Source organism: Scyliorhinus torazame, chromosome 30, assembly GCF_047496885.1.
Source record: "Scyliorhinus torazame isolate Kashiwa2021f chromosome 30, sScyTor2.1, whole genome shotgun sequence".
In the NCBI taxonomy this organism is placed as follows: Eukaryota; Metazoa; Chordata; class Chondrichthyes; order Carcharhiniformes; family Scyliorhinidae; genus Scyliorhinus; species Scyliorhinus torazame.
The window spans coordinates 4,773,347-4,798,840 of record NC_092736.1 but is presented as its reverse complement, the minus strand read 5'-3'; the positions used below and the strand labels follow the sequence as shown (position 1 = coordinate 4,798,840).

General features: G+C 43.7%; 1 protein-coding gene across 10 annotated transcripts in view; it reads left to right on the top strand.

Annotated features, from left to right (window-relative positions):
- myo9aa (myosin IXAa) overlaps positions 1-25,494 on the top strand; it is a 341,249-nt gene that overhangs the window by 171,147 nt on the left and 144,608 nt on the right. For 7 of the 10 annotated variants that reach the window (XM_072492691.1, XM_072492694.1, XM_072492692.1 and 4 more), the window contains exons 4-8: positions 860-922; positions 4,428-4,527; positions 11,539-11,595; positions 19,731-19,831; positions 25,469-25,494. The exon at positions 25,469-25,494 is cut by the window's right edge and continues 101 nt beyond it. In XM_072492691.1, coding sequence (XP_072348792.1) covers positions 860-922; positions 4,428-4,527; positions 11,539-11,595; positions 19,731-19,831; positions 25,469-25,494 — 347 coding nt within the window. The remainder of the gene's footprint in view (positions 1-859; positions 923-4,427; positions 4,528-11,538; positions 11,596-19,730; positions 19,832-25,468) is intronic. The other 3 variants (XM_072492693.1, XM_072492695.1, XM_072492687.1) reach the window with 1 other exon arrangement.

The following is a 25,494-nucleotide window of genomic DNA, read 5'->3' as shown; positions in this document are numbered from 1 at the left end:
ACCATAATATCTGATTACAAATGCGCAAACCTAAAACAAACGCACACGCACACACAATACACGCACACACAATACACGCACACACAATACACGCACACACAATACATGCACACACAATACATGCACACACAATACATGCACACACAATACATGCACACACAATACATGCACACACAATACATGCACACACAATACACGCACACTCAATATGCGCACACTCAATACACGCACACACAATACACGCACACACACACACATCACAGGATAATAAAATATGAAGAAAATATCAAATCTCACCGTGCTGGGGTCTCTTCATTGAGAAACTGTATTGATTAAAGGGACCGAGTGTAGTGTGTCTGAGTTTGCTAATGATACAAATCTACGTGCGAACATAAGCTATGAGAAAGAAGTGAAGGGATATGGATGGATTATGTGAACGGGCAGGAAGGTGACACGTGGGCTATAATAAGGAGCAGTAGTTTCTTCATTTTGGAAGAAAGAAACGGAAAACAGAACTTTTTTTTAAATGATGAGAAATAATTAACTGTTGGTATTCAGTAGAATATGGATGTCAGTGTACAAAATGCAAAGTGACCTTGCAGGTACATTAGGTGATAGGCTGGCCTTTATTGCAAGAGGTTGGAGTACAAATAAGGAAGTCTTGCTCCAATTGTACAACACTTCAGTGAGACCACAGCTGGAATAATGATTGCCGTTTTGGTCCCTGTACCTAAGGAATGACATACTTGCCTTAGCTGGGGTGGGGGGCTGGGTGCAACAAAAGTTCAATGGATTGATTCCTGGGAATATTTATGAAGGTTTTCCTGATCTAACTTGTGATATAATTTTGCTTTTGTAGAGCCTATGTTGAAAAGTACCTGCTGGAGAAGTCGAGGCTGGTCTACCAGGAGCATAATGAACGGTAAGATGTGTGTAAACTGTTACATGAGCCAATTTGGCATGGCGTGAATATCTCCAGATACAGTACAGAAAATGGGGCTCATCCTCCCTGACACAGGCATTCAAAGGAATGGCATGCTAAATAGTTGAGCAGAAGGCCAGTGTATGGATTTGTCTTGGAGCAATCCATTAAACTTTTTCAGGAGTGGAAGAAACTTTGATAGATTAATCTAAAAGATCATTGGTTCTAAAAGGGATTGCTATTATTAACGTAGTAATGAAGCTGGCAAGACACCGGGGAATATATTGAAATTACTATTTCATTAATTTTTCTGTGCATTGAAACGTAGCAAATTTTACATGTAAAGGTTTGACACCAGAGGCCAGACCTAAATACAGAGAGGGGTTTAAACCATAGTCTTTGGGTCCTGTAGTATTTCATGTTTTTTTTAAAAATAAAACAAAATTGGTGTGTGGTAACCGATTTAATATTTAATTATCTGTACACATTATTATGTGTATAAGACAATTTATATCCTGATATGAAATTACAGAGTAGAAATGCATCATTTATTAGAAAGCCATACTACAGTCCAGACAGCAGGTTGTCCAATGACTAAAATATCGGTCTGCTCCAGTTTACCAAAATGCCACTGCTTATTGAAATTTGTTTTGGGAAGCATGGTAGCACAAGTGGCTGGCACTGTGGCTTCACAGAGCCAAGGTCCCAGGCTCGATTCCCCGCTGGGTCACGGTCTGTGCGGAGTCTGCAAGCTTTCCCTGTGCCTGCGTGGGTTTCCTCCAGGTGCTCTGGTTTCCTCCCACAGTCCAAAGACGTGCAGGTTAGGTGGATTGGCCATGATAAATTGCCCTTAGTGGCCAAAAAGGTTAGGAGGATGGAAGTGAGGGTTTATGTAGTGCATGAGGTTCCAATAGGGAGTCACTTAAGAGTAAGGAAAACTCAGCAAAAATACAGTAGGTAGCACGGTTGCTTCATAGCTCCAGGGTCTCAGGTTAGATTCCTGGGGGCTGTTTAGCACAGGGCTAAATCACTAGCTTTGAAAGCAGATCAAGGCAGGCCAGCAGCACGGTTCAATTCCCGTAACAGCCTCCCCGAACAGACGCCGGAATGTGGCGACTAGGGGCTTTTCACAGTAACTTCATTGAAGCCTACTTGTGACAAGCGATTTTCATTTCATGTGGGTCGGTGCAGACTTGATAGGCCGAATGGCCTCCTTCTGCACTGTATGTTCTATGTTCTAACAGTCTGAACCGAAGGGATGTATTTTGGTTGTAGAATTATGAATTCCTTTTGTCAAGGTCCTACATGGTAGAGTGGTTAAAATAAATACAAGCCCATGGAATCCAGGGGGATATAACAAAATGGATCAAAATTGACAGAAAACAAAGGGTAATGGTTGACAGGTGTTTTTGCACCTGAAAACTGTTTCCAGTGGGGTTCCCCAGAGCTCTGTACTTGTCCCCTGCTTTTTGTGCTACATATATACGTTAACGATTTAGATGTAAACGCAGGGGGCATGGTCAAGTTGTTTGCAACCAACACAAAAATCGGCAGTGTGATTGATAATGAAGAGGATATCTGTCGGCTGCAGGAAGATGATTTGGGGTTGGAGATCAATTGTAATGTGTCAAAGTTCACAGATGACACTAAGATGAGTCGTAGAGCCAAGTGTGCAGAGGACACAAAGTTTGTAGAGGTATATAGGTGGTTCAAGTGAGTGGGCAGGGGTCTGGCAGATGGAGTGCAATGTTGGTAAACGTGAGGTGATCCATTTTGGTAGGAAAAACAGCAAAATGGACTATTATTTAAATAGTAATAAATTGCAACATGCTGCTGTGCAGAGGGGCATGGGTGTACTTGTGCATGAATTGCAAAAAGTTGGTTTGCAGGTGCAGCAGGTAATTAAGAAGGCAAATGGAATATCGTCCTTCATTGCTAGAGGGATGGAGTTTAAAAGCAGGGAGGTTATGTTGCAGCTGTATAGGGTGTTGGTGAGACCACACCTGGAGTACTGTGTACAGTTTTGGGTTATGGTGAGCAGGTGGGTAAGTGGAGCTGTGTCCACAAAAAGATCAGCCATGATCTTACAGAATGGCGGAGCAGGCTCGAGGGGCCAGGTGACCAACTCCTGCTCCTAGTTCTTTTTCTTATGATATCAATGAACTAGTCGGGTGGAGGGAAAAGTGGCAAATGGAATTCAAGCTGGAGAAGTGTGAGATGATGCATTTGGGGATGCCAAACCAGGCAAAGGAATATGCAATGAATGGGAAAATTCTGAGATGTATAGAGAAAGTGAGGAAATTTGGTGTGAATGTCCACAGATCCCTGAAGGTAACGTGTTCAGGTCGATAAGTTGGTTAAGAAGGCAAATGAAATTGTTTGCTTTATTAGCCAAGGTATAGAATATAAGAACAGGGAGATTATGTTGGAACTAAATAAACACTCGCTGGGTCACAACTTGAGTGTTGTATGCAGTTCTGGTTACCTTATGGGAGAAAGGATGTAATTGTATTAGAGAGGATAGAGAGGAGATTTATGAGGATGTAGCCAGGACTGGAAAATGCAGCTGAGAGGAAAGATTGGATAGGCCGGGATTGTTCTCCATGGAACAAGAGGCTGAAGAGAGATTTGATTGCGATTAACAAAATTGTGCCCAGTCTGGCGAGAGTGGCTGGGAAGGGCCTATGTACTTAGCAAAAAGAGGCCAATAACGAGGGCATAGATTTAAAGTGATTGGAAAGATTAAAGGCCAGATGGAAATTTTTTTCACCCAGAAGGTTGTGGGGGTCTGGAACTCACTACTTGAAAGGGTTGGAGAGGCAGGAGCCCTCAACTAATTTAAAACAAATCTGGATATGCACCTCAAGTGCTGTAATGCTGTAACTTGCAGACCTATGGAGCAGATTATGGAAAGTGTGATTAGGCCGGTGGCTCGTTTTTGACTGGCGAAACTTGACGGGCCAAGTGGTCTCTCTCTGTGCTTTAGGCATTCTATGATCCTCACAGAATCTTAGTTCTTCAGATTTTTGGGAATCCGTTGTTCTTGTGCTCTCTTTTAACCATTTTCATGTGGGGATTCAGGTCGTAATCCAACCGAGAATCAGCCCCTCCCCGACCTCAAACTAAGGGTGGCATTAGAATTGAAAATCTGTGTCAAGCCAATGGTAGTATGTCTTGATTAGATGTGCAGAAATTCTCCCTCTGTCATTTGAGCTTGGCGAGCCAAGATAGAGAAGTCAAAAATTGAAGTTGAGCCTGTGCCATCGATGGTGCTGGTAACAATCAGACTCCGTTTTAATCAGGTTAAGTCATTTCCACGTCCAACAACTTGAAAAGTCGAATTGAATTAATTCATGTTGGCATTTTTGCCGTTAGGAATGTACAAATGGTTTCTGGAATTTTTGTGTAACTGATCTGAAGTTGCCACATCTTAACAGCTTCATTGTTGTGTTGCAGTCACTGGAGTGTAAATGTGACAATGTATGGTGTGACCTTTGTGTTTCAGCAACTATCACGTATTCTACTACTTGCTGGCAGGAGCCAATGAAGACGAAAAAAAGAGTTTCCACCTGCTGGAGCCTGAGGAATACCATTACTTGAACCAGGTTAGCTCCAAAATTTAGATTTTGCATAAAGAGTACTTCATGCAGGTATTATTTGTGAAAAATAGATCATAATACATTCAGGAATCAGAGCCAGGAAGCTGCATTTTCAGTATTGAATTGATTGATGCCATGACATTGTGGCAGTTGGCGAGAATAAGGAGGTTTGACAACATTCATGTGGATCTGAGTAAATTAATGGCATCTGCTGGTTAACACTCATACAAAGTAAGGTAATCTATATTATGAAGCATTAACCATGTGAGGATATGTTTCCTAACGAAAGAGAAAATGCTGAAAAATCTCAGCAGGTCTGGCAGCATCTGTAGGGAGAGAGAAGAGCTAACGTTTCGAGTCCGATGACAAACGGAAAGGATATGCCATATTTTAACTGTTCAATGGAAGTGTTCAGGTGTAAAGCTGTTACTGACCAGGTTGAAACATCCAAAGGGCTTTTTGACTGAAGTTTAAAACAAGCTTATCAGAACATTGGTGAATTCTAAACCAATGGAACATATAACACGAATTTCAACTTTTTGACTGGGGTGAATATCCTCCTAGAAATATAATTATTTTTACATAGTTAAGTATAAAAATAGATGAATGAATCTTTTGGAATGAAAGGGAGCCTGTGGATTAATCTTTTGGCATTTCATTTCCTTCCTTTGGTGAAGTTAATTTGGATTTAGCTTCTTTGAGAACACTGGCAATTGCAATTTGAAACAAGGTACTAACCTCCCTCAGTCGCACTGATTAAGGCAACATGTGGCTGACTAATTGAAACCTACAGAGCAGAAAATCTAGATTCCATGCTTTGTCTGTCGTGTGTTAGATGAATTCTAACAGGGCAGCAATTACAGAATTACATTTGCCCTAACACTTTATGTTGCTCTTTTTAACCTTAGTCTATTTACTTTGTTTACGTCACCTTTGCTCATGAGTCGCCAGGTATCTTTATGATACCGCCACGTGGTTCAAGTTCAGGTTATGATTAATAACACAGCACTCCGCTTAGTAAGGATTAAAACAACGGTCATTTATTATATACAACAAGCAATATTAATACCCTAATACTACTTTCTATATAATAAACCTATCACTACTGGCCAATACTTAACTTAGGAAGAGCCCACCAGGTCAGGGAAACGAATGGCTTGTCCAATCAAATCTGGCCCGCGGGATTCAAAAGGCTGCTACAGGTCGGTGGCTAGGTGTCTCTACCGGATAGTGATCGCTGGATTCAAACTTACAGTTGCCGGTGGCTGGTCTTGCGAAGGTCTCGAGCAGGCGAAGATGAGAGAGAGCGATATCTGAACTTGGACCCTCACTTTTATAGGGCCCAGGGGCTTCCCGCCTCCCGGGGCGGCTCTTGACCCTGAGTCACAAGTGATTGGATCTGTCCCCAATCTCTGGGGTCGATGTGTCCAATGGTGAGGCGATTCCTCGATCGGGGGGGGGGGGGGGGGGGGGGGTCGCTCACCTGTCTTTGTTTCGGCCACTGCAGGCGCCGACAGGTCTGGCCCGGTATTCAATTGCTAATATGTTGCAATTGTTCCCGGGGATAGCCGATTTAACTGTGGATGTCTGAATAGATTGGCTGCAAACAGTCCTGAATGCAACTGCGAATACCTGGGTTGATGGGCTGTTGATAGCCCTGTGTATCGATCTGGGCTACCTTCCCAGAGCCGAATATGCAAACCTGTCTGCAGCTGCCTGCTTGTGTCTTCTTGGCTGCTTTTCCCAGCAGTCTTTTGGGTTAGCCGTTTTAAACTGGGTTTTGGCCAGATTAATCGGAACGCAGCCATTTTACATGGCTACAGTCTGTCGTGTGTTAGATGAATTCTAACAGGGCAGCAATTACAGAATTACATTTGCCCTAACACTTTTAGGCTGGAGTAGGAAGATCAGATGAACTTTTTGCTGTGGATCACATTCTGCTGGCAAGTACATGTGTGGGTATTGAGTTGGACTTGCTCTTGGTGACTGCTAATATTGCCAGTAAAGGTTCGATACTTTAATGTGGTCTCGGGTGGCAACTGACGCCTTAGGTACTTTAACAAATGATTGGACTTCAGAAAAGGAGAAGGGGGACACAGCAAACAGCAAACCGAAGCACTTGGAGTCTGTGCCAGAGGTAGCAGGCAGCTACTCCATAAATTTTGTGAAGATGGGGAAAAGTTCCATTCATGTTGCTGTCCTAAAAGGATGCTTAATAATGTTGGAACCTGTATTTACAAATCATATGCAAAGCGTGTGGCAGCTGGTCTAATAGGCCCATCCAACACGATTGTGGTGCAACTTTTGCACATTTATGATGCCAGCCCACCCCCTCGCAGTCCCACCCAATCTTCCTATGGCTTCAACCGTCAACCATACTTGCAGTCTACTGGGACAGGGTTTTGTGAGGGTCATGAAGAATTCAGCGTGGGTTTATAGAGTCAAAAAGAAAATAACTTTATTTACAATAATATGTACATAGCAGCAGTGGCTCACCACTGCTTCCTGCTCTCTAGCTGGTACCACACTGGCCAGCTCTATATATACAGGTGAAACTGGTAAGGATTTCCCCACCCGCTCATTGGAGGAGCTCATACTCCCGAAGAGGCATGGGATAACCAATAGTCCCCAGCAAATAGGATTCAGGCAGGTTATAACATCAGGTAAAAGTACAACTTTTGGACATGCATACTACTCTTCGGTGTGAAAAATAACCTTGATTGGTACTGTGCTTTGTATGTCATGCGAAAACTAATTTAATTTAGTATTCCAAGATACATCACTCTTGAATCTTTGGTAATAATAGGATGATTGTTCTCTGTCCTATTAGTGCATTTCCTAACTTAATTGCATCTTTGTTTACAGTTGTGATTATTTCAATTTGTTTTGAAAGTGATTTAACTGAATCTGATTCAGGAGCCTTGCTGATGCACATCCCTACTTTAACAAAGAACGATGCTGATTGGGAGTTAGCCACATGTACTGATACGAAGGAGTGAAATAGAATGGAAAGTGGGTCTTTAAAAGGAATAAAGAGTAACATTTCCGCCACTGTGTTAAAGATTCAACTTCAGGATTTGATTGTCATGTAGGCTAACATGACTGAGTTAATGCTCTGTTATTGGGAATGCAATCTTTCCGATTGAATGTTGATGTAGTCTGTCTGACATAAATACTGTTGCATGTCGCAGGCCTGGGAATGAATAGTAATTTATTGGTTGTTGATTTTATAGCTGATCAGGCACCAAATAACTTTTTCTTGTTAATACAGAAAAGGTGGTAACAAACATAGTTGGCATCATCCTGCAGATTGAGTGTGAATAAAAAAACTCACTAATTATAAAGGTGATTTTATCATTGGCTTTTTAATGAACCTTTCTTATTTGTTTCCAATGCAATGACGTTACTTTGAGGTGAGAACCAAAAACGCAAAAAGTGCACTAAAGGCCAAAGTTAAAAAAAATTAATTAATGGAATGTGGATGTCGCTAGCTATGTCAGCATTTTTATTGCCCCTCCCTCGTTGCACTTCAGAAGGTGGTGATGAGCTGCTGCCTTGAACCGTTGCAGTCCCTGAGGTGTAGGTACACTCACTGTGCAGTTAGGGAGGGAGTTTCAACGTTTTGACCCAGCGACAGTGAAGGAACGGCGATATATATTTCCAAGTCGGGGTGGTGAGTGACTTGGAGGAGATCCTCCCGGTGGTGGTGTTCCCTGGTATCTGCTGCTCTTCTCCTTCCTGGTTGTAGTGACCGGGGGGTTTAGAAGGTACTGCCTCAGGAACCTTGGTGAGTTCCTGCAGTGCCTCTTGTACATGGTACACATGGCTGGCACTGTGCATCAATAGTGGAAGGATTGAATGTTTGTTTGTGGAAGGGGTAGCCATCAAGCGGGCTGCTTTGTCCTCTGATGTCAGGCTTCTTCAGTGTTCTTGGAGCTGCGTTCATCCCGGCAAGTGAAGAATATCCCATCACACTACTGACACTACTGTCCAAAGATTGTGGACAGACTTTGGGGGATCAGAATGTGAGTTACTCGCCGCAGGACTCCTAGCCTCTGACCTAGCCACAATATTGAAGTGGCTACTCCAGTTTCAGGCCATTGGTAACCCTCAGGATGTTGATGGTGGGGATTCAGTGATGGGAATGCCATTGAATGTCAAGGGGTGTTGGTTACATCCTCTTTTATTGGAGATGGCCATTGCCTGGCACTTGTGTGGTGTGAATGTAACTTGCAATTTGTCAGCCCGAGCTTGGATATTGTACAGGTCTTGCTGCATTTGGACATGGACTGCTTCATTATCCGGGGGGTTGCAAATGGTGCTGAACATCGTACAATCATCTGCAAACATCCCCACTTCTGACCTTATGATGGAAGGGAGGTCATTGATGAAGCAGCTGAAGGTGGCTGGATCTAGGACACTATCCTGAGGAGTTCCTGCAGTGATGTCCTGGAGCTGAGATGATTGACCGCCAACCACCACAACCATCTTCCTTTGTGCCGGGCATGACCCCAACCAGCAGAGCTTTTTCCGATTCCCATTGATTTGAGCTTTGCAATGGCTCCTTGATGACATACTCGGTCAAATGCTGCCTTGATGTCAAGGGCAGGCACTCTCACCTCAGGCATTCAGCTCTTTTATTCACATTTGAACCAAGGCTGTAATGAGGTCAGCAAGCAGGTTATTGATGAATAAGATCCAATTGACAGCACTGTTGATGAGACCTTCCATCACTTTTCTGATGATTGAGAGTAGACTGATGGGGCCGTAATTGGCTTGGTTAGATTTGTTCTGTTTCTTGTGTACAGGACATACCTGGGCAATTTTACGCATTGCCAGGTATGTGCCAGTGTTGTAGCTGTACTGGAACAACCTTGGCTAGGGGTGCAGCAAGTTCTGGAGCACAAGTCTTCAGTACTACTGAAAATATTGTCATGGCCCATTGCCTTTGCAGTATCTAGTGCCTTCAGCTGTTCCTTGATATCACGTGGAGTGAATCGAATTGATGAAGACGGACATCTGTAATGCTGGGGATCTCCGGAGGAGGCAGAGATCCACTCAGCACTTCTGGCTGAAGATTGTTGCAAACGCTTCGGCCTTCTCTTTTGCACAGATGTCCTGGGCTCCTCCATCATTGAGGATGGGGATATTTGTGGAGTCTCTTCCACCAGTGATTTGTTTCATTGTCCACCACCATACATGGCTGGATGTATGATGGTGGACAATGGTGGGCTGGTTTAGCTAACTGGGCTAAATCGCTGGCTTTTAAAGCAGACCAAGGCAGGCCAGCAGCACAGTTCGATTCCCGTACCAGCCTCCTCGAACAGGCGCCGGAATGTGGCGACTAGGGGCTTTTCACAGGAACTTCATTGAAGCCTACTCGTGACAATAAGCGATTTTCATTTCATTTTCATTTTTCATTTGGCAGGACTATAGAGCTTAGATCTAAACCATTGGTTGTGAGATTGCTTAGCTCAGTCTATCAGTTACTGCTTATGCTGTTTAACACTCAAGTAGTCCTGTGTTGTAGCTTCACCAGGTTGACACCTCGTTTTTAGATAGACCTGGTGTTGTAGCTGGCATCTTTTGGATGATACACACCTGAAATGAGTGTTTGCAAATGCTAATTCACTTGTGTATTTGAGTATTTTTTGTTTTAATTTGATTTCCATCATTTATTTCAAAGCATTTGGGTACCACGCAAAATGCCCAAAATTGTCCCAGTAATTGTTATATGATTTAAAAGAAAATTGTAATATGATATAACCTTGTGATGCATTCCAGTACATATTCTGATTTCATCGGCTGCTAGAAGGAAAAATGCTAACAGTTACACCTGCAGATGAAGGACATGTGCAGAGATTTAGAAACATTTAATTGGGGAGGCTGGGGGTGGGGTGAGGGGGGTGGGAAACGCAAGGGAGAGTCGAAACGGGTGAATGCAATTATTGATGAAGATGGGTAATAGTTTGTGACTAATAATAATAAGAATAAAGTTTATAATTGGGGTTAAACATTTTCCGTTACAGTTGTAATTAATGAAGTAGTTTGAACATGCAAGAGCTATTGATTAATAATTAGATATGCTTTGTCGTGCAGAGAAATCATGACAAGAGTATTGAAAGTCAGAGAGATCTAGGAGTACAGGTCCACAGGTCACTGAAAGGAGCAACACAGGTGGAGAAGGTAGTCAAGAAGGCATACGGCATGCTTGCCTTCATTGGCCGGGCATTGAATATAAGAATTGGCAAGTCATGTTGCAGCTGTATAGAACCTTAGTTAGGCCACACTTGGAGTATAGTGTTCAATTCTGGTCGCCACACTACCAGAAGGATGTGGAGGCTTTAGAGAGGGTGCAGAAGAGATTTACCAGGATGTTGCCTGGTATGGAGGGCATTAGCTATGAGGAACGGTTGAATAAACTCTGTTCTCACTGGAACGAAGGAGCTTGAGGGGCGACCTGATAGAGGCCTGCAAAATTATGAGGGGCATAGACAGAGTGGATAGTCAGAGGCTTTTCCCCAGGGTAGAGGGGCCAATTACTAGGGGGCATAGGTTTAAGGTGAGAGGGGCAAGGTTTAGAGTAGATGTACGAGGCAAGTTTTTTACGCAGAGGGTAGTGGGTGCCTGGAACTCGCTACCGGAGGAGGTGGTGGAAGCAGGGACGATAGTGACATTTAAGGGGCATCTTGACAAATACATGAATAGGATGGGAATAGAGGGATACAGACCCAGGAAGTGTAGAAGATTGTAGTTTAGTCGGGCAGCATGGTCGGCACGGGCTTGGAGGGCCGAAGGGCCTGTTCCTGTGCTGTACATTTCTTTGTTCTTTGACATTATTTTAGATTTTTTTCAGAACAACATTTCAAACAAATGCTGTGCTGTTAGGTGAAGATCTCATTGAGAGCAGAACAGGTTTTCCTTGAGTTTTACTGCTGGATATGCATCCTGAACCGTGCTTGTGAAAGTTGTTTGCGATGTATGTGCTTCTTAACACCATTTATCTTGCTTTCTCAGATGACAAAGAAACCACTCAGACAAACTTGGGATGATTATTACTATGATTCGGAGCCGGTTAGTATTTCAGTTTTGTGTTGCCAGTGGCGTGGTGCCAATTCACCATTGCACATCCACAAGGAAAGTACAGGAATAATTATCAAAAGCTGTTGGTTTTTCGGAAACAATTAGGGCTTTAATGCCCTCAAAAGCAACTCAAATTAGTCTCTCTGGATTATGGAATTGGAAAAAACACCTTAAATGCTCAAATATCTTCATAAACATATTTTTCTAATTTAATCTCCTATTTGCTCATCTGATTCACCATATTTGGTAACTGTGATGCCTGTAAAATGACCAGTTGAAGTGTATTGATATGGTCTGCATGACTGGCTGCAGTAGAATACAGCGCTCAGACTACTCGATCAGCTCAGTACAGAGAACACTCTGCTTTCCTTGTGGTTGTAAACATTCTTGAATAAAATTTGGTCATTTCAAGTAATGGGTTCCAAACGTTGTATTTTTGCACAGTCGGTGTTACCAATGCTACATCAATTTATTCCCCTCTATGCACAGGAAAGTCTCATGCAAGATAGCTCACTTACACCAACTTTAATATGGAAAAGATGGGGTTCAGTGAATGAGCATGAACGTTAGAATTTGTGGCCGGAATTCTTTGGCCGTTGGGATTCTCTTTTCCTGCTGGCAGTGAACCCCGCCCGTGGGTTTCCCGGCGGCATTGGATGGCTTCATTGGGAAATCCCATTGACAAGCGGTGGGAAGAGAGAATCCCGCCACGAGGGAATGGCATGCTGCCAAGAAGCACGCAGCTGGGGGACCATTGAATCCCGACTTTTATCTCTCATCATCCTTCTTTGAATTGTTCCACATAAAGGCAATCCTCTCCAACCATGGACAGTTCAAACAAATCAAGAATCTTACTGTTTTTTACCCTAAAATTACACTGAAGTAGATCCAGATAAAAATGGGAATTCTAATTATGTAATTTAATGATTTTATTAAATATTAATATTTAGTGCAGCAGACCATCTCTAAAAGTAGATAATTGTGGATCGGTTAATACTTTAAAAAAATTAATTGTTCCAGAGATAATAATAGATCTGGTTAATAAACAGCAGTTTAAGGTTTTGGGTGTGAGGTGGGGAAAGGTGGTTGTGGGGGGCAGGGTGGAAGTGCCAGTAAAAGGACAGATTGCATGGAAGGAATCAAATTGCTGTTTCCCAATCCCAAGTTTCCTTATATTCTCATGATTTGTAAGATTCACCACATGATCTTGAGCAGTTTCACTGATCTTATTACAGAAATTACCAAACAAAAGATGAAGTTTGCTTTCTGCCTGTTGCCACCCTTGTTCAAGTTGCTGCATGAATCTTTGACTCTGTCAACTTTGTTTTTTAGATATTTAATGTTTGGCATGTGGATCAGTTTCCGATTGAATTGTTTGGTGTGTCAGCTCTCAGCATGTCTGACATGAGCTGCACATTTTAATAAGACGTCCGTTCCTCTCTTAAATTGAGCCAGGATCTTAACACTGCTGCTATCTTAATATATTAATATACAGGATAGATTGTGAAACATTGCTGATGACGACTTACTTGATGACGAGTGCAGAACAGTTCATCAGTGGCCTTCACATTTTTCCCAAACCTGGCTTGCTTTTTATTAAAAACAAACTAATGGTTTTTCTGGCTTACATAGTTAAAGAAATGCTCAATTGAACCACACAAGATAGTGGTCCCAGTTTCATTGATTAATTTTGTGTTCACTTATCTCAGCCAGGACACTGGCAGAGTGAACGTGACACTTGGCCCCAACACTTCAGATTAGGAAGGGGAAAAAAAAATCAGCCATGACCCCTAATTTCTGCTCTGCATCATTCAGTTGAAACCAAGATTGATTTGGCTGCATTACGGTCAAGTAGCCTGCGATCCAGTACTTCATATAATAATAATCTTTATTAATGTCACAAGTAGGCTTACCTTAACATTGCAAAAAGGTTACTGTGGAAAAACCCATAGTCGCCACACTCCGACGGCTGTTTGGGTACACGGATAATTCAGAATATCCAGTTCAACTAACAGGCACGACTTTTGAGACTTGTGGGAGAAAACCGGAGCACGCGGAGGAAACCCACGCAGACACGGGGAGAACATGCAGACTCCCCACAGACCGTGACCCAAGCCGGGCATCGAACCCGGGTCCCTGGCATTGTGAGGCAGCGGTGCTAACCACTGTGCCACCTAGGTCCATGTAGGAGTAAGAGGCATTTTGGAGATTTGCCAGAGGATTGATTACTGGCATATCCTGTGGAACAAAACCTCAGCAAAGAGATAGATCAATGCTGTTAGGAGAAAAACCAGAGGTATAGAACAGAGAAAAGACAAGCAAATTACAAGTGGTTGGTAGGACTATGCTGCATAGCACTGTGCGTGCATCCAAACGCGGAAGCAAACTATTAATGCGTTTAAGCAATAATACATGGACATATCTTGGTATTTTGTTAGTAACAGCATTTAGTACCCTTGCTACATGCATTTGATTTAATAACCAGGTTCGGCAGGAAACAAATATTCTTCCAATTAATCACAGGTACGTATTATAGTCGCTCCCACAGACTGTCTATTCAGTCATAGGATCTAAAGACCACTAAACAAAGGTCTGACGAGTGCCATATTAAAACTCAGAAATTGCTGCAATCTGTTAAACAGGCCAAATATCGGTATCCTATATTTAAATATTGTAAGGGAAATAGAATCAACAGTTTCCTACATTAACAATATTACTCAAGATACAAGTTGCCAAACATGGGCACTTACGCAGAGCATTAAAGAGAGTAATAAATATAGCCGAAGTAGGCAACTCTATTCAAGTATGTGTGTGTCAGAAGAATGTGTGTGTAGGAAGAAAGTTTGTTAGCTTGGGTCACTTGTTAAAATGTAATTAATTCTGTGGTTTGGGCACACAATCTTGGCTGATCCCCCAGTGAAGTGAGGCAGCATTATTGACTGATGTGTTGAATCAGGGTGTTTTTTGTGGATCAAGAGGAAAATATTGCGGCTGCTGGAAATCTGAAATAAAAATCGTAAATACTGGAAAACCCCAGAAGGTCTGGCAGGGTGTGTAGAGCGAGAAATAGCGTTGGCTCCTCTTCAGAGCTGAAGAAATTTGATAGATTTTTTTTTATTCGTTCATGGTTCATGGGCATCGCTGGCCAGGTCAGCATTTGTTGACAATCCCGAAATACCATTGAGGGGGCAGTTAAGAGTCAACCACGTTGCTGTGGGTCTGGAGTCACATGTAGGCCAGACTGGGTAAGGACCACTTCCTTCCCTAAAAGACAAGTGAAGCAGATGGGTTTTTACGACAGTCGACAATTGGACTTTTAATTCCAGATTTTTGTTGAATTCAAATGTCACCACTTTCAGTGGTGGGGTTTGAACCTGGAACCCCAGAGCATTACTCTGGGTCTCTGGTTTACTAGTCCAGTTTGTTTTTTGGGGTTACCCCAGAATTCCCCTTGCCTACCTCGAGTTCCTCCTTGCCACCACATTAAAGGAAGTTGTGTAGAGGGCAACCCTACAGCTACTATCGATAGCCACCTAAAACAAGAACAAGACTACGCCAAATTTAAATCCCAAACTGATTTATTTCACTGATGTCTCTTGTTGCAGGTATTTCTGAACTTTTAATAACCACTGAAAATAAGTCACAAAGTTGAAGCAAAACCTCTTCGTCCTTCCACTAATCTTTACTTTTACCTCAAAACAAAAGAAGCAAATGTGACCTGAGAAAATACATTTTCATGCAACGAATGGCTCGGGTCTGGAATGCACTTGCCTGGAAGTGTCGTCAAGACGTTCCAAAGAGCATTAGATCATTATCTGAATAGCAACTATGTGCAGGGGTACGGGGAAAAGACAGGAAAATAGCACAAAGTCGTGATGATCATTTGGAGAGCCGGTGCTGACACAATGGGCCAAATGGCAAAGAAAATCTGTGATTCTGTAATCTCAATTTTGTCAAGACATCTAGTCTCGTATTCACCTTGACCCCCTGGCTTTGATCTGTAAATTGAAGGATTGTTCCTCCTTGTGCTGTATGTCTGGTAAATACTTATTAATTTTTCAAACCCATGGCTTTGCTCAGCATGTCCTCGCTCTGAACAAAGAACAAAGAAATGTACAGCACAGGAACAGGCCCTTCGGCCCTCCAAGCCCGTGCCGACCATACTGCCCGACTAAACTACAATCTTCTACACTTCCTGGGTCCGTATCCTTCTATTCCCATCCTATTCATATATTTGTCAAGATGCCCCTTAAATGTCCCTATCGTCCCTGCCTCCACTACCTCCTCCGGTAGTGAGTTCCAGGCACCCACTACCCTCTGCGTAAAAAACTTGCCTCGTACATCTACTCTAAACTTTGCCCCTCTCACCTAAACCTATGCCCCCTAGTAATTGACCCCTCTACCCTGGGGAAAAGCCTCTGACTATCCACTCTGTCTATGCCCCTCATAATTTTGTATACCTCTATCAGGTCGCCCCTCAACCTCCTTCGTTCCAGTGAGAACAAACCGAGTTTATTCAATCGCTCCTCATAGCTTATGCCCTCCATACCAGGCAACATTCTGGTAAATCTCTTCTGCACCCTCTCTAAAGCCTCCACATCCTTCTGGTAGTGTGGCGACCAGAATTGAACACTATACTCCAAGTGTGGCCTAACTAAGGTTCTATACAGCTGCAACATGACTTGCCAATTCTTATACTCAATGCCCCGGCCAATGAAGGCAAGCATGCCGTATGCCTTCTTGACTACCTTCTCCACCTGTGTAGCCCCTTTCAGTGATCTGTGGACCTGTACTCCTAGATCTCTTTGACTTTCAATACTCTTGAGGGTTCTACCATTCACTGTATATTCCCTACCTGCATTAGCCCTTCCAAAATGCATTACCTCACATTTGTCCAGGTTAAACTCCATCTGCCATCTCTCCGCCCAAGTCTCCAGACAATCTAAATCCTGCTGTATCCTCAGACAGTCCTCATCGCTATCCGCAATTCCACCAACCTTTGTGTCGTCTGCAAACTTACTAATCAGACCAGTTACATTTTCCTCCAAATCATTTATATATACTACAAAGAGCAAAGGTCCCAGCACTGATCCCTGTGGAACACCACTGGTCACAGCCCTCCAATTAGAAAAGCATCCCTCCATTGCTACCCTCTGCCTTCTATGGCCTAGCCAGTTCTGTATCCACCTTGCCAGTTCACCCCTGATCCCGTGTGACTTCACCTTTTGTACTAGTCTACCATGAGGGACCTTGTCAAAGGCCTTACTGAAGTCCATATAGACAACATCTACTGCCCTACCTGCATCAATCATCTTAGTGACCTCCTCGAAAAACTCTATCAAGTTAGTGAGACACGACCTCCCCTTCACAAAACCGTGCTGCCTCTCACTAATACGTCCATTTGCTTCCAAATGGGAGTAGATCCTGTCTCGAAGAATTCTCTCCAGTAATTTCCCTACCACTGAAGTAAGGCTCACCGGCCTGTAGTTCCCGGGATTATCCCTGCCACCCTTCTTAAACAGAGGAACAACATTGGCTATTCTCCAGTCCTCCGGGACATCCCCTGAAGACAGCGAGGATCCAAAGATTTCTGTCAAGGCCTCAGCAATTTCCTATTCAGCCTCCTTCAGTATTCTGGGGTAGATCCCATCCGGCCCTGGGGACTTATCTACCTTAATATTTTTTAAGACACCCAACACCTCGTCTTTTTGGATCACAATGTGACCCAGGCTATCTACACCCCCTTCTCCAGACTCAACATCTACCAATTCCTTCTCTTTGGTGAATACTGATGCAAAGTATTCATTTAGTACCTCGCCCATTTCCTCTGGCTCCACACATAGATTCCCTTGCCTATCCTTCAGTGGGCCAACCCTTTTCCTGGCTACCCTCTTGCTTTTTATGTAAGTGTAAAAAGCCTTGGGATTTTCCTTAACCCTATTTGCCAATGACTTTTCATGACCCCTTCTAGCCCTCCTGACTCCTTGCTTAAGTTCCTTCCTACTTTCCTTATATGCCACACAGGCTTCGTCTGTTCCCAGCCTTTTAGCCCTGACAAATGCCTCCTTTTTCTTTTTGACGAGGCCTACAATATCACTCGTCATCCAAGGTTCCCGAAAATTGCCGTATTTATCTTTCTTCCTCACAGGAACATGCCTGTCCTGTATTCCTTTCAACTGACACTTGAAAGCCTCCCACATGTCAGATGTTGATTTGCCCTCAAACATCCGCCCCCAATCTATGTTCTTCAGTTCCCGCCTAATATTGTTATAATTAGCCTTCCCCCAATTTAGCACATTCATCCTCGGACCACTCTTATCCTTGTCCACCAGTACTTTAAAACTTACTGAATTGTGGTCACTGTTACCGAAATGCTCCCCTACTGAAACATCTACCACCTGGCCGGGCTCATTCCCCAATACCAGGTCCAGTACCGCCCCTTCCCTAGTTGGACTGTTTACATATTGTTTTAAGAAGCCCTCCTGGATGCTCCTTACAAACTCTGCCCCGTCTAAGCCCCTGGCACTAAGTGAGTCCCAGTCAATATTGGGGAAGTTGAAGTCTCCCATCACCACAACCCTGTTGTTTTTACTCTTTTCCAAAATCTGTCTACCTATCTGCTCCTCTATCTCCCGCTGGCTGTTGGGAGGCCTGTAGTATACCCCCAACATTGTGACTGCACCCTTCTTATTCCTGATCTCTACCCATATAGCCTCACTGCCCTCTGAGGTGTCTTCTCGCAGTACAGCTGTGATATTCTCCCGAACAAGTAGCGCAACTGCACCTCCCCTTTTACATCCCCCTCTATCCCGCCTGAAACATCTAAATCCTGGAACGTTTAGCTGCCAATCCTGCCCTTCCCTCAACCAGGTCTCTGTAATGGCAACAACATCATAGTTCCAAGTAGTAATCCAAGCTCTAAGTTCATCTGCCTTACCCGTAATGCTCCTTGCATTAAAACATATGCACTTCAGACCACCAGACCCGCTGTGTTCAGCAACTTCTCCCCGTCTGCTCTGCCTCAGAGCCACACTGTCCCTATTCCCTAGTTCTCCTAACCCTAACCCTAACCCTAACCCTAACCCTAACCCTAACCCTAACCCTAACCCTAACCCTGGATTGAGTAAGTACTCCAAATCTTTGGTATGAGGGCGGGGGGAGTAGGGGAATGGTTGGGGAGGAGGGTGCTGTGCTGTTGAAGGAGCCCTATTTTCGATGAGATATTAAACTGAAGTTCCATCCCCCAGATGTCCCATAAAGACCTTAAAGCATTATCCACATAGAAGCAGGGGAGTTTTCCTGGCTATAATTCATCCTTTAATTCACTTCATTAAGAGGGATGAATTGATCATATATCTTGTTAATGCGTGCGGGACCTTGCTGTGCCCAAATTGGCTATCTCGTTTGTCTACAACAGTGACTGCACTTCAAAGATACTTAATTGTGAAGCCAATTGACATGTCCCAAGGTCATAAAGGGGCTGTACAAATGCAAATTCATTTTTTTCAATATAAAGAAAGTGATACCACAAAGGTTTGTCTGCTGGAGAAGAACAGTATGGCTAATTGCAAGAATGAACAGTTAGGAGTGTTAGTTGAGGTAGGCTGTAGACAGTTTTGTAAGATTGAACTGGAAGGATATGGCTCTTCCAAAACCTACTGGACTGTTTTTTTTTTTGTTCTCTGGATGTGATCTTTAAGCACGATAGCCTGTTGGGGAAAGAGTACTGTAATTTTAGCACTCTTTGAAAGTTGCTTGACTTCTGCCATAAATAGGGAGCATACCTTCATATGTGAAGTATCTTAGATGAAAGATCTTTCCTCACTTAGGATTTCTCTTGTGTATTTCCTCAGTTAATAAACTTTTCACTTCTGATCGTCATCCAGTTAATCTCCTGGAAGTATTGATGTTGGCCAAGGACTTGGCTGTAATAGTCTCTGCAGCCAAACTGCCTGTTAGGCTCATTGTTGAGATTCCCATCTGACGAATAGGCACTTGCACAAGAGGATGACAAATGTCTTTGACACACTACTCCAGGAAAGAGTCAGTGTTTGGGAGAAAGATGGGTGAAAATCAATGATGAGGTTGTGTAAACCATTTCTTCCTAACAGTTGTTTTCCTTTTAGCAGGATAATTTTTCTGTGGAGGGGGAGGATCTGAAACATGACTTTGAGCGCTTACAGCTGGCGATGGAGATGGTTGGGTTCCTGCCAAAGACTCGGAAAAGGTGAGATGAGATACCTGGACTGTTAGAACTATACTGAATGGATGTTTAATGCGGAGACAAAGTTATTCTGAATTTTTATCGAACTTGTGCATCGAATTATTAGACATGATGTAATGTTGTGGTTTTGACTGGAGTCCTTTGTTTGTAGAAAGCTGCCTCTCTATTATATGATCACTCCTAGTCCCAGGGTCTATCCTTAGCCTTTGCTCAACTAAGCTCTCAGCCTGGATGCAGAACGTTTGCCTCAATTAGGACAGTACATTAAACCATGGTGTTTTGGAGTGGAAAAAGATCTGTCATGATTTTTGATCCTGATTATCCATTGACTCTTGTTGAGACATGCACATGTGTGATGTTGCTTGAAAACACAATCAGCCTGAACTCTGCTGATTCCAGTAACCTGCTGGCATTCTCAGCCAGTGACGTTGAGCAACGCTAGTGACGTACAGGAGGGCTGCCAGCAAGAGAATGACTGGAGTTAACTTTCAACTTGCCCATCTGGGTGGTAACCTGGCAGAGCAGAATGCTCTGTAACTGTGGATGTTGGGTAAGGACAGGATTGGGCTTGGCTGTAATGCGAGCATATGAAATATGAGCAGAAGTATGCCATTCCGCCCCCCAAGCCTGCTCCGCCATTCAATAAGATGATGGCTGAGCTGTTTCTGTTGAATTCAACATGCTCCATCTAGCCCTGGTCTCTGCAGCCAAACAGCCTGTTACACTCACTGTTCAGATTTTCATCTGAGGGATAGGCATTTGCATAAGAGCGCGACTGATATCTTTGAAATATTGGGCGCGATTTAACGGAAAATGTGTGATTTCTTGAGTACGTTTGGCGGGTTATTTCTTGAAGACCGCCTTGACGAGATCACGGTCCGTATTTAATGGCACTTAGTGCAGGAAATGAGTCACCACGCGTTTCTTGCCGTAATCCCGAGATTACAACCCTCAAGGTCTTGTTTTTTAACTTTCTACCTAACTCCCTGAACTCCTGCTGCAGGACATTGTCACTCTTCCTGCCTATGTCATTAGCATCAATATATACCGCGACCTCTGGCTGTTCACTCTCCCACTTCAGAATGCTCCCTGCCCATTGAGAGACATCCTGGCACCAGAGTCGCAACACACCATCCTGGAGTGTCTTTCACATCCTCAGAAGCGTCTATCTGCGCCCCTGACTATAGAGTCCCCAATAACTTGCTCTTCTGCGCTTTGCCCCTCCCTGCTTAACAACAGAGCCAGCTGAGGGGCCACTGCTCGGGCTGCTGCTGCTGTTTTCCCCTGATAGGCCCCCCCCCCCCCCAAACTATCCAAAAGGGTATACTTGTTAGAGAGGGGGACAGCCACAGGGGATTCCTGCACTGACTGCCTGCCTCTTCTAACAGTCACCCATCGATCTTCCTGCACCTTGGGTGTAACCAAAATCTCTAAAACACCTGTCTGTGGTGCTTTCCGCCACCTGCATGCTCCTAAGTGCATCCAACTGCTGCTCCAACAAATCCATGCAGTCTGTGAGGTGCTGCAACTGGGAGCACTTCCAGCAAATTTAGTTGTCTGGAATGCTGGGAGCTTCACGGACCTCTCACATCTCACAAGTAAAGCATTTCACTCCCTCTAACTTAATTAATAAATTAATTTAAAAATAAATACTTATTAAATTAAAATAAGTTACAGTTAACTATATGCTTCCTAGCACTAGGTTTCTACTATAAATGTAAAATGCTAAATGTAAACTTTAAAGTGGTTTTTCAAATTTGCACATTCCTTATTAGTCAATCAAATCAGTCAGTGAATTAGTGAAACCACTGACCTTCCCAGGCCTCTGCTCTAAAATCTCCTGTAGCTCTGCTCCCGATGTTTTGGTTTCACCTTCTCCCAGTTTCACCTAACTGCCTGTTTTTCACCCAACTTCAAAGCACTCTCGTCCAGCCAAGAAGCACTCACAGTGCAGACAAGCAGCACTCACAGTGCAGCCAAGCAACACTCAGTGCAGACGAGCAGCACTCACAGTGCAGGCAAGCAGCACTCACAGTGCAGGCAAGCAGCACTCGCAGAGCAGACAAGCAGCACTCGCAGTGCAGACAAGCAGCACTCGCAGTGCAGACAAGCAGCACTGAGTGGCTTCCCTGTTTATCGGCCTCAAATTCCAATGCTCTCGAAATTGGATTAAACCAGTTTACCAGCTATAGTTGAGTGTAACTCAGCTGACTCCTGTTTTAGGAGTGTAACGCCGTCTCTGAGTGCCATCCACCGAGCCAGTTGTGCTGGAAAACCTCGCTCTGCACACTGACCCTCGGCCACAGCAGGACCCCTGCTGGGAACATTAGGGAGACTGCTCAGGGGCCCTCCCTGGATCCACACACCTTATGATCGCGAGCATATCCGCAGTGCTGAATCCCAGCTCTTGTGTTTTTTATTGTTGGCTGCTGCCTCTATGGTGCTGATGCTTTAGAAGTTCAGGCAAACTGTTCAGGCTTCAATGTTTGATTGGAATACAATACAATCATCGTTTAACAAAAATGTGAAAATCAACTACGTAACATTCCACATATCACACGAACCATTAGACAACAAGGAAACGTCACCGTTCCAATACAAAGCTATCTCAGCACATTTTCACACAAAAAACCACACAGTATCACCCCACATAGCTCCTCAACAGAAACAGAGGATAAGCCTGAGAATGTGTTATCATGTCCAGACCTTTGTGGTAGAAATGATCTGTCCATCAATGTGTTACTTGTTCCACGTATCAGAGCCATTCTCCGTCCAGGAGCCGCAGCTGTGCAGGCCCCTCCCACACGGCCCAATCTCACTGGATCCAAATCGTGGCATCTGCATATTCCACCGGTGCTCAAGGTGCAGTTGAATATCCTTGACTTCCAGCGTGTTTAACCTGCGGTGACTTGCCAGTTACATGCAGCACTCAGCACACCATCAGCAAACAGCGGAAGCATTTCTTCAACAGGGTCATAAGGTGGCCCATTTGGATCAGTGTCGTGCACCAGGTCCCGCAGCATTGTCCTACCTCAAACCAGATTGCCTTCTGGACCCATACGTCCCTCTACCCAGTGTTCAGGAAGAATTGCCCTTATTTCCGGCTACAGAAAAGGAAGGAAACAGCAGCCTCTAGGCATCTGCAGCCACCAGCAGGAGCAAACAGCAAACACAACCTGCAATGGTGAATTTCTCTCACAACTAACAATGCCAATTCCTCATTAGCAATAGCTGTGAAGCTGGAGACTGAGTACAGTAAAGGGAATTAAAATGATCTTCAGCATAGAGCCAAGAGTCGGGCTCTGTCCTGGAAGCTTTTGGTAGGACAGAGAGGCAGCAGTTGTAGTTTCCCCTGCTATGGATATGCACAATATTTGAAGATGGCTTGAAGGCCTCACAGACGAAAAGCCCCTCACCCACCCTCCCTGGCCCCGGGGGACCGCCGACCCTGCAGATGGGTGTTCCCCAACCCAACCCAACCCCCCCCCCCCCCCTCCTCCTCCTCCTCAAGCACTGGGTCACAGCTCCAGTGCCCTTGAGCTGTGTGCCCGAAAATGGAAATGACTAAATGAGTTCACACCCGCGTGATTTCTTGCTGGGGAGCCAGTTAATTCCCATGGGGCTGTTGCATTCAACTTCAATCTCGCTAATGAGATGGAAATAAATGCAAATGAGGGTTAATGATATGCTCACCATATTTGGCCGTGATCTGGAACTTGCTATCGGGAGCGGGCCAGTTAGATAGCAAACTGATTCACGCCTGGTGCGAATCTCGATTTTGGCCTTTCTTGCTATTTAACCGTGTGCCCAGATCCGTGCCGGGTGCAGTGCGGTGGTTAAATCACCCCCGTTATTTTAGAAAAGAGCTTTGGGCATTGTAGGACCTGCCCAGTTTTTTGTTCCTTTGAAATGGATAGAATCTAATCGAGCTTTTTCTACAATGGGTTATCACCTGGATGATGAATTTGTGAATTTACTATGGCTTTGTCTTTAGAAGGGGAGGGGTGGGGGGGAGGAACGCAATTTGAATCCTTGCTGCAGGAGAGAAGGAGATGGAGTAATGTGGAAACAAAGCACATATATGAACTTTGGAACAACTTGCATAAATTGGGTCCTTTTTTAGCACACTGAATGCTAGTTGTCGGGATTCGATTTTCAAGCTTGGTGTGCCAGATACGTTGTCTCACAGTCTGCAAAGAATCATGAGCAGAAAAGAGCATATTACCGTTATACTCCCAATGACATTGGAACTTATATATAGGCAAAGGGAAGTTGTGGCTTTGACATAATGCAGATATGATACTGTAGTTGTCAGTCGGTATTGAATCTATTTTGGTAGTAAGTTGAAGATACTGGCTAGGTCGCGATGGGTCACAGAAATAAAAGCAGGTTTTGTTTACGTTGCATGTGTGCAAATTATTTTGGTCTGTTTTCGAACAATTCATGCAGACTTGGGGCGAATATGTAATGGAATTAAAACACATGGTGCTTTTAGCGAAGTAGTCTGAAATATCTGACACCAGGCGCTAAAGAATTCTATGCCATCTATCCTTTCCTTTCTTGAAGTAAACAATGGAGCCTTTCAGTCTCTATCATTGTGTATATAACATTGGTAAATTTACAAATGGACTGCGAATTGAAATATTTTCAACTTATTTTAAATTTAGTTTTGACCTAAATAATGGCAATTTTTAATTGATCAGGGGCAGCACGGTGGCACAGTGGGTTAGCACTGCTGCATCACGGCGCCGAGGTCCCAGGTTTGATACCGGCTCTGGGTCACTGTCCGTGTGGAGTTTGCACATTCTCCCCATGTCTGTGTGGGTTTCGCCCCCACAACCTAAAGATGTGCCGGTTAAGTGGATTGGCCACGCTAAATTGCCCCCTAATTGAAAAAAAAAAATAATTGGATACTCTTTTTAAAAAATAAAAAATAAAATTCTTTTAATTTAACTAATCAAATTGGCACCACTACCTCTGGAGTGCAAACAGAATTTTTGTTGGTGTGCGAACATGAGAAAAATAAAGTCTGAGGAAACGCTATTTACTCCATTGAAGCTCAAGCTACCTCTCAAGATGTGTTTTTAAAAATAGATTTAGAGTACCTAATTATTTTTTTCCAATTAAGGGGCAATTTAGCGTGGCCAATCCACCTAGCCTGCACATCTTTGGGTTGTGGGGGTGAAACCCACAGAGACAGTGACCCGGGGCCGGGATCGAATCCGGGTCCTCGGCGCCGTGAGGCAGCAGTGTTTGAGAGGTTTATTAATGCTGCACCCGTTATTCATTAAGTTATATTAAGCAATTGATGGATGAAGAGTGCATAGTAACTCGTGTCTTTTCTGAAATGGTGACTGAAAGCTTTCCTGTCTAGTTCATGAAAAGGCTCCTGTTAGTTAGTTAGGCTGGGTTAAGAAATTTTTACCTAAAGGGTATCTTTAGGTACAATTGGGCAGTCACCATGAAAATGAATGGGAATTTTTTCAACCGTTGAATTTTGTTTTCAATAATTTGCCCAGTCATGAGATACACTTTATTCTTTCAGAAATATATATACACTCTACAGGAGTGAATTTCAAATTTCTATAATAAGAGAGTCTTAGATGCAATGAAAATGATTTTAATTTGTTCTGATTCCAGGATATTTTCTCTTCTGTCTGCGATTT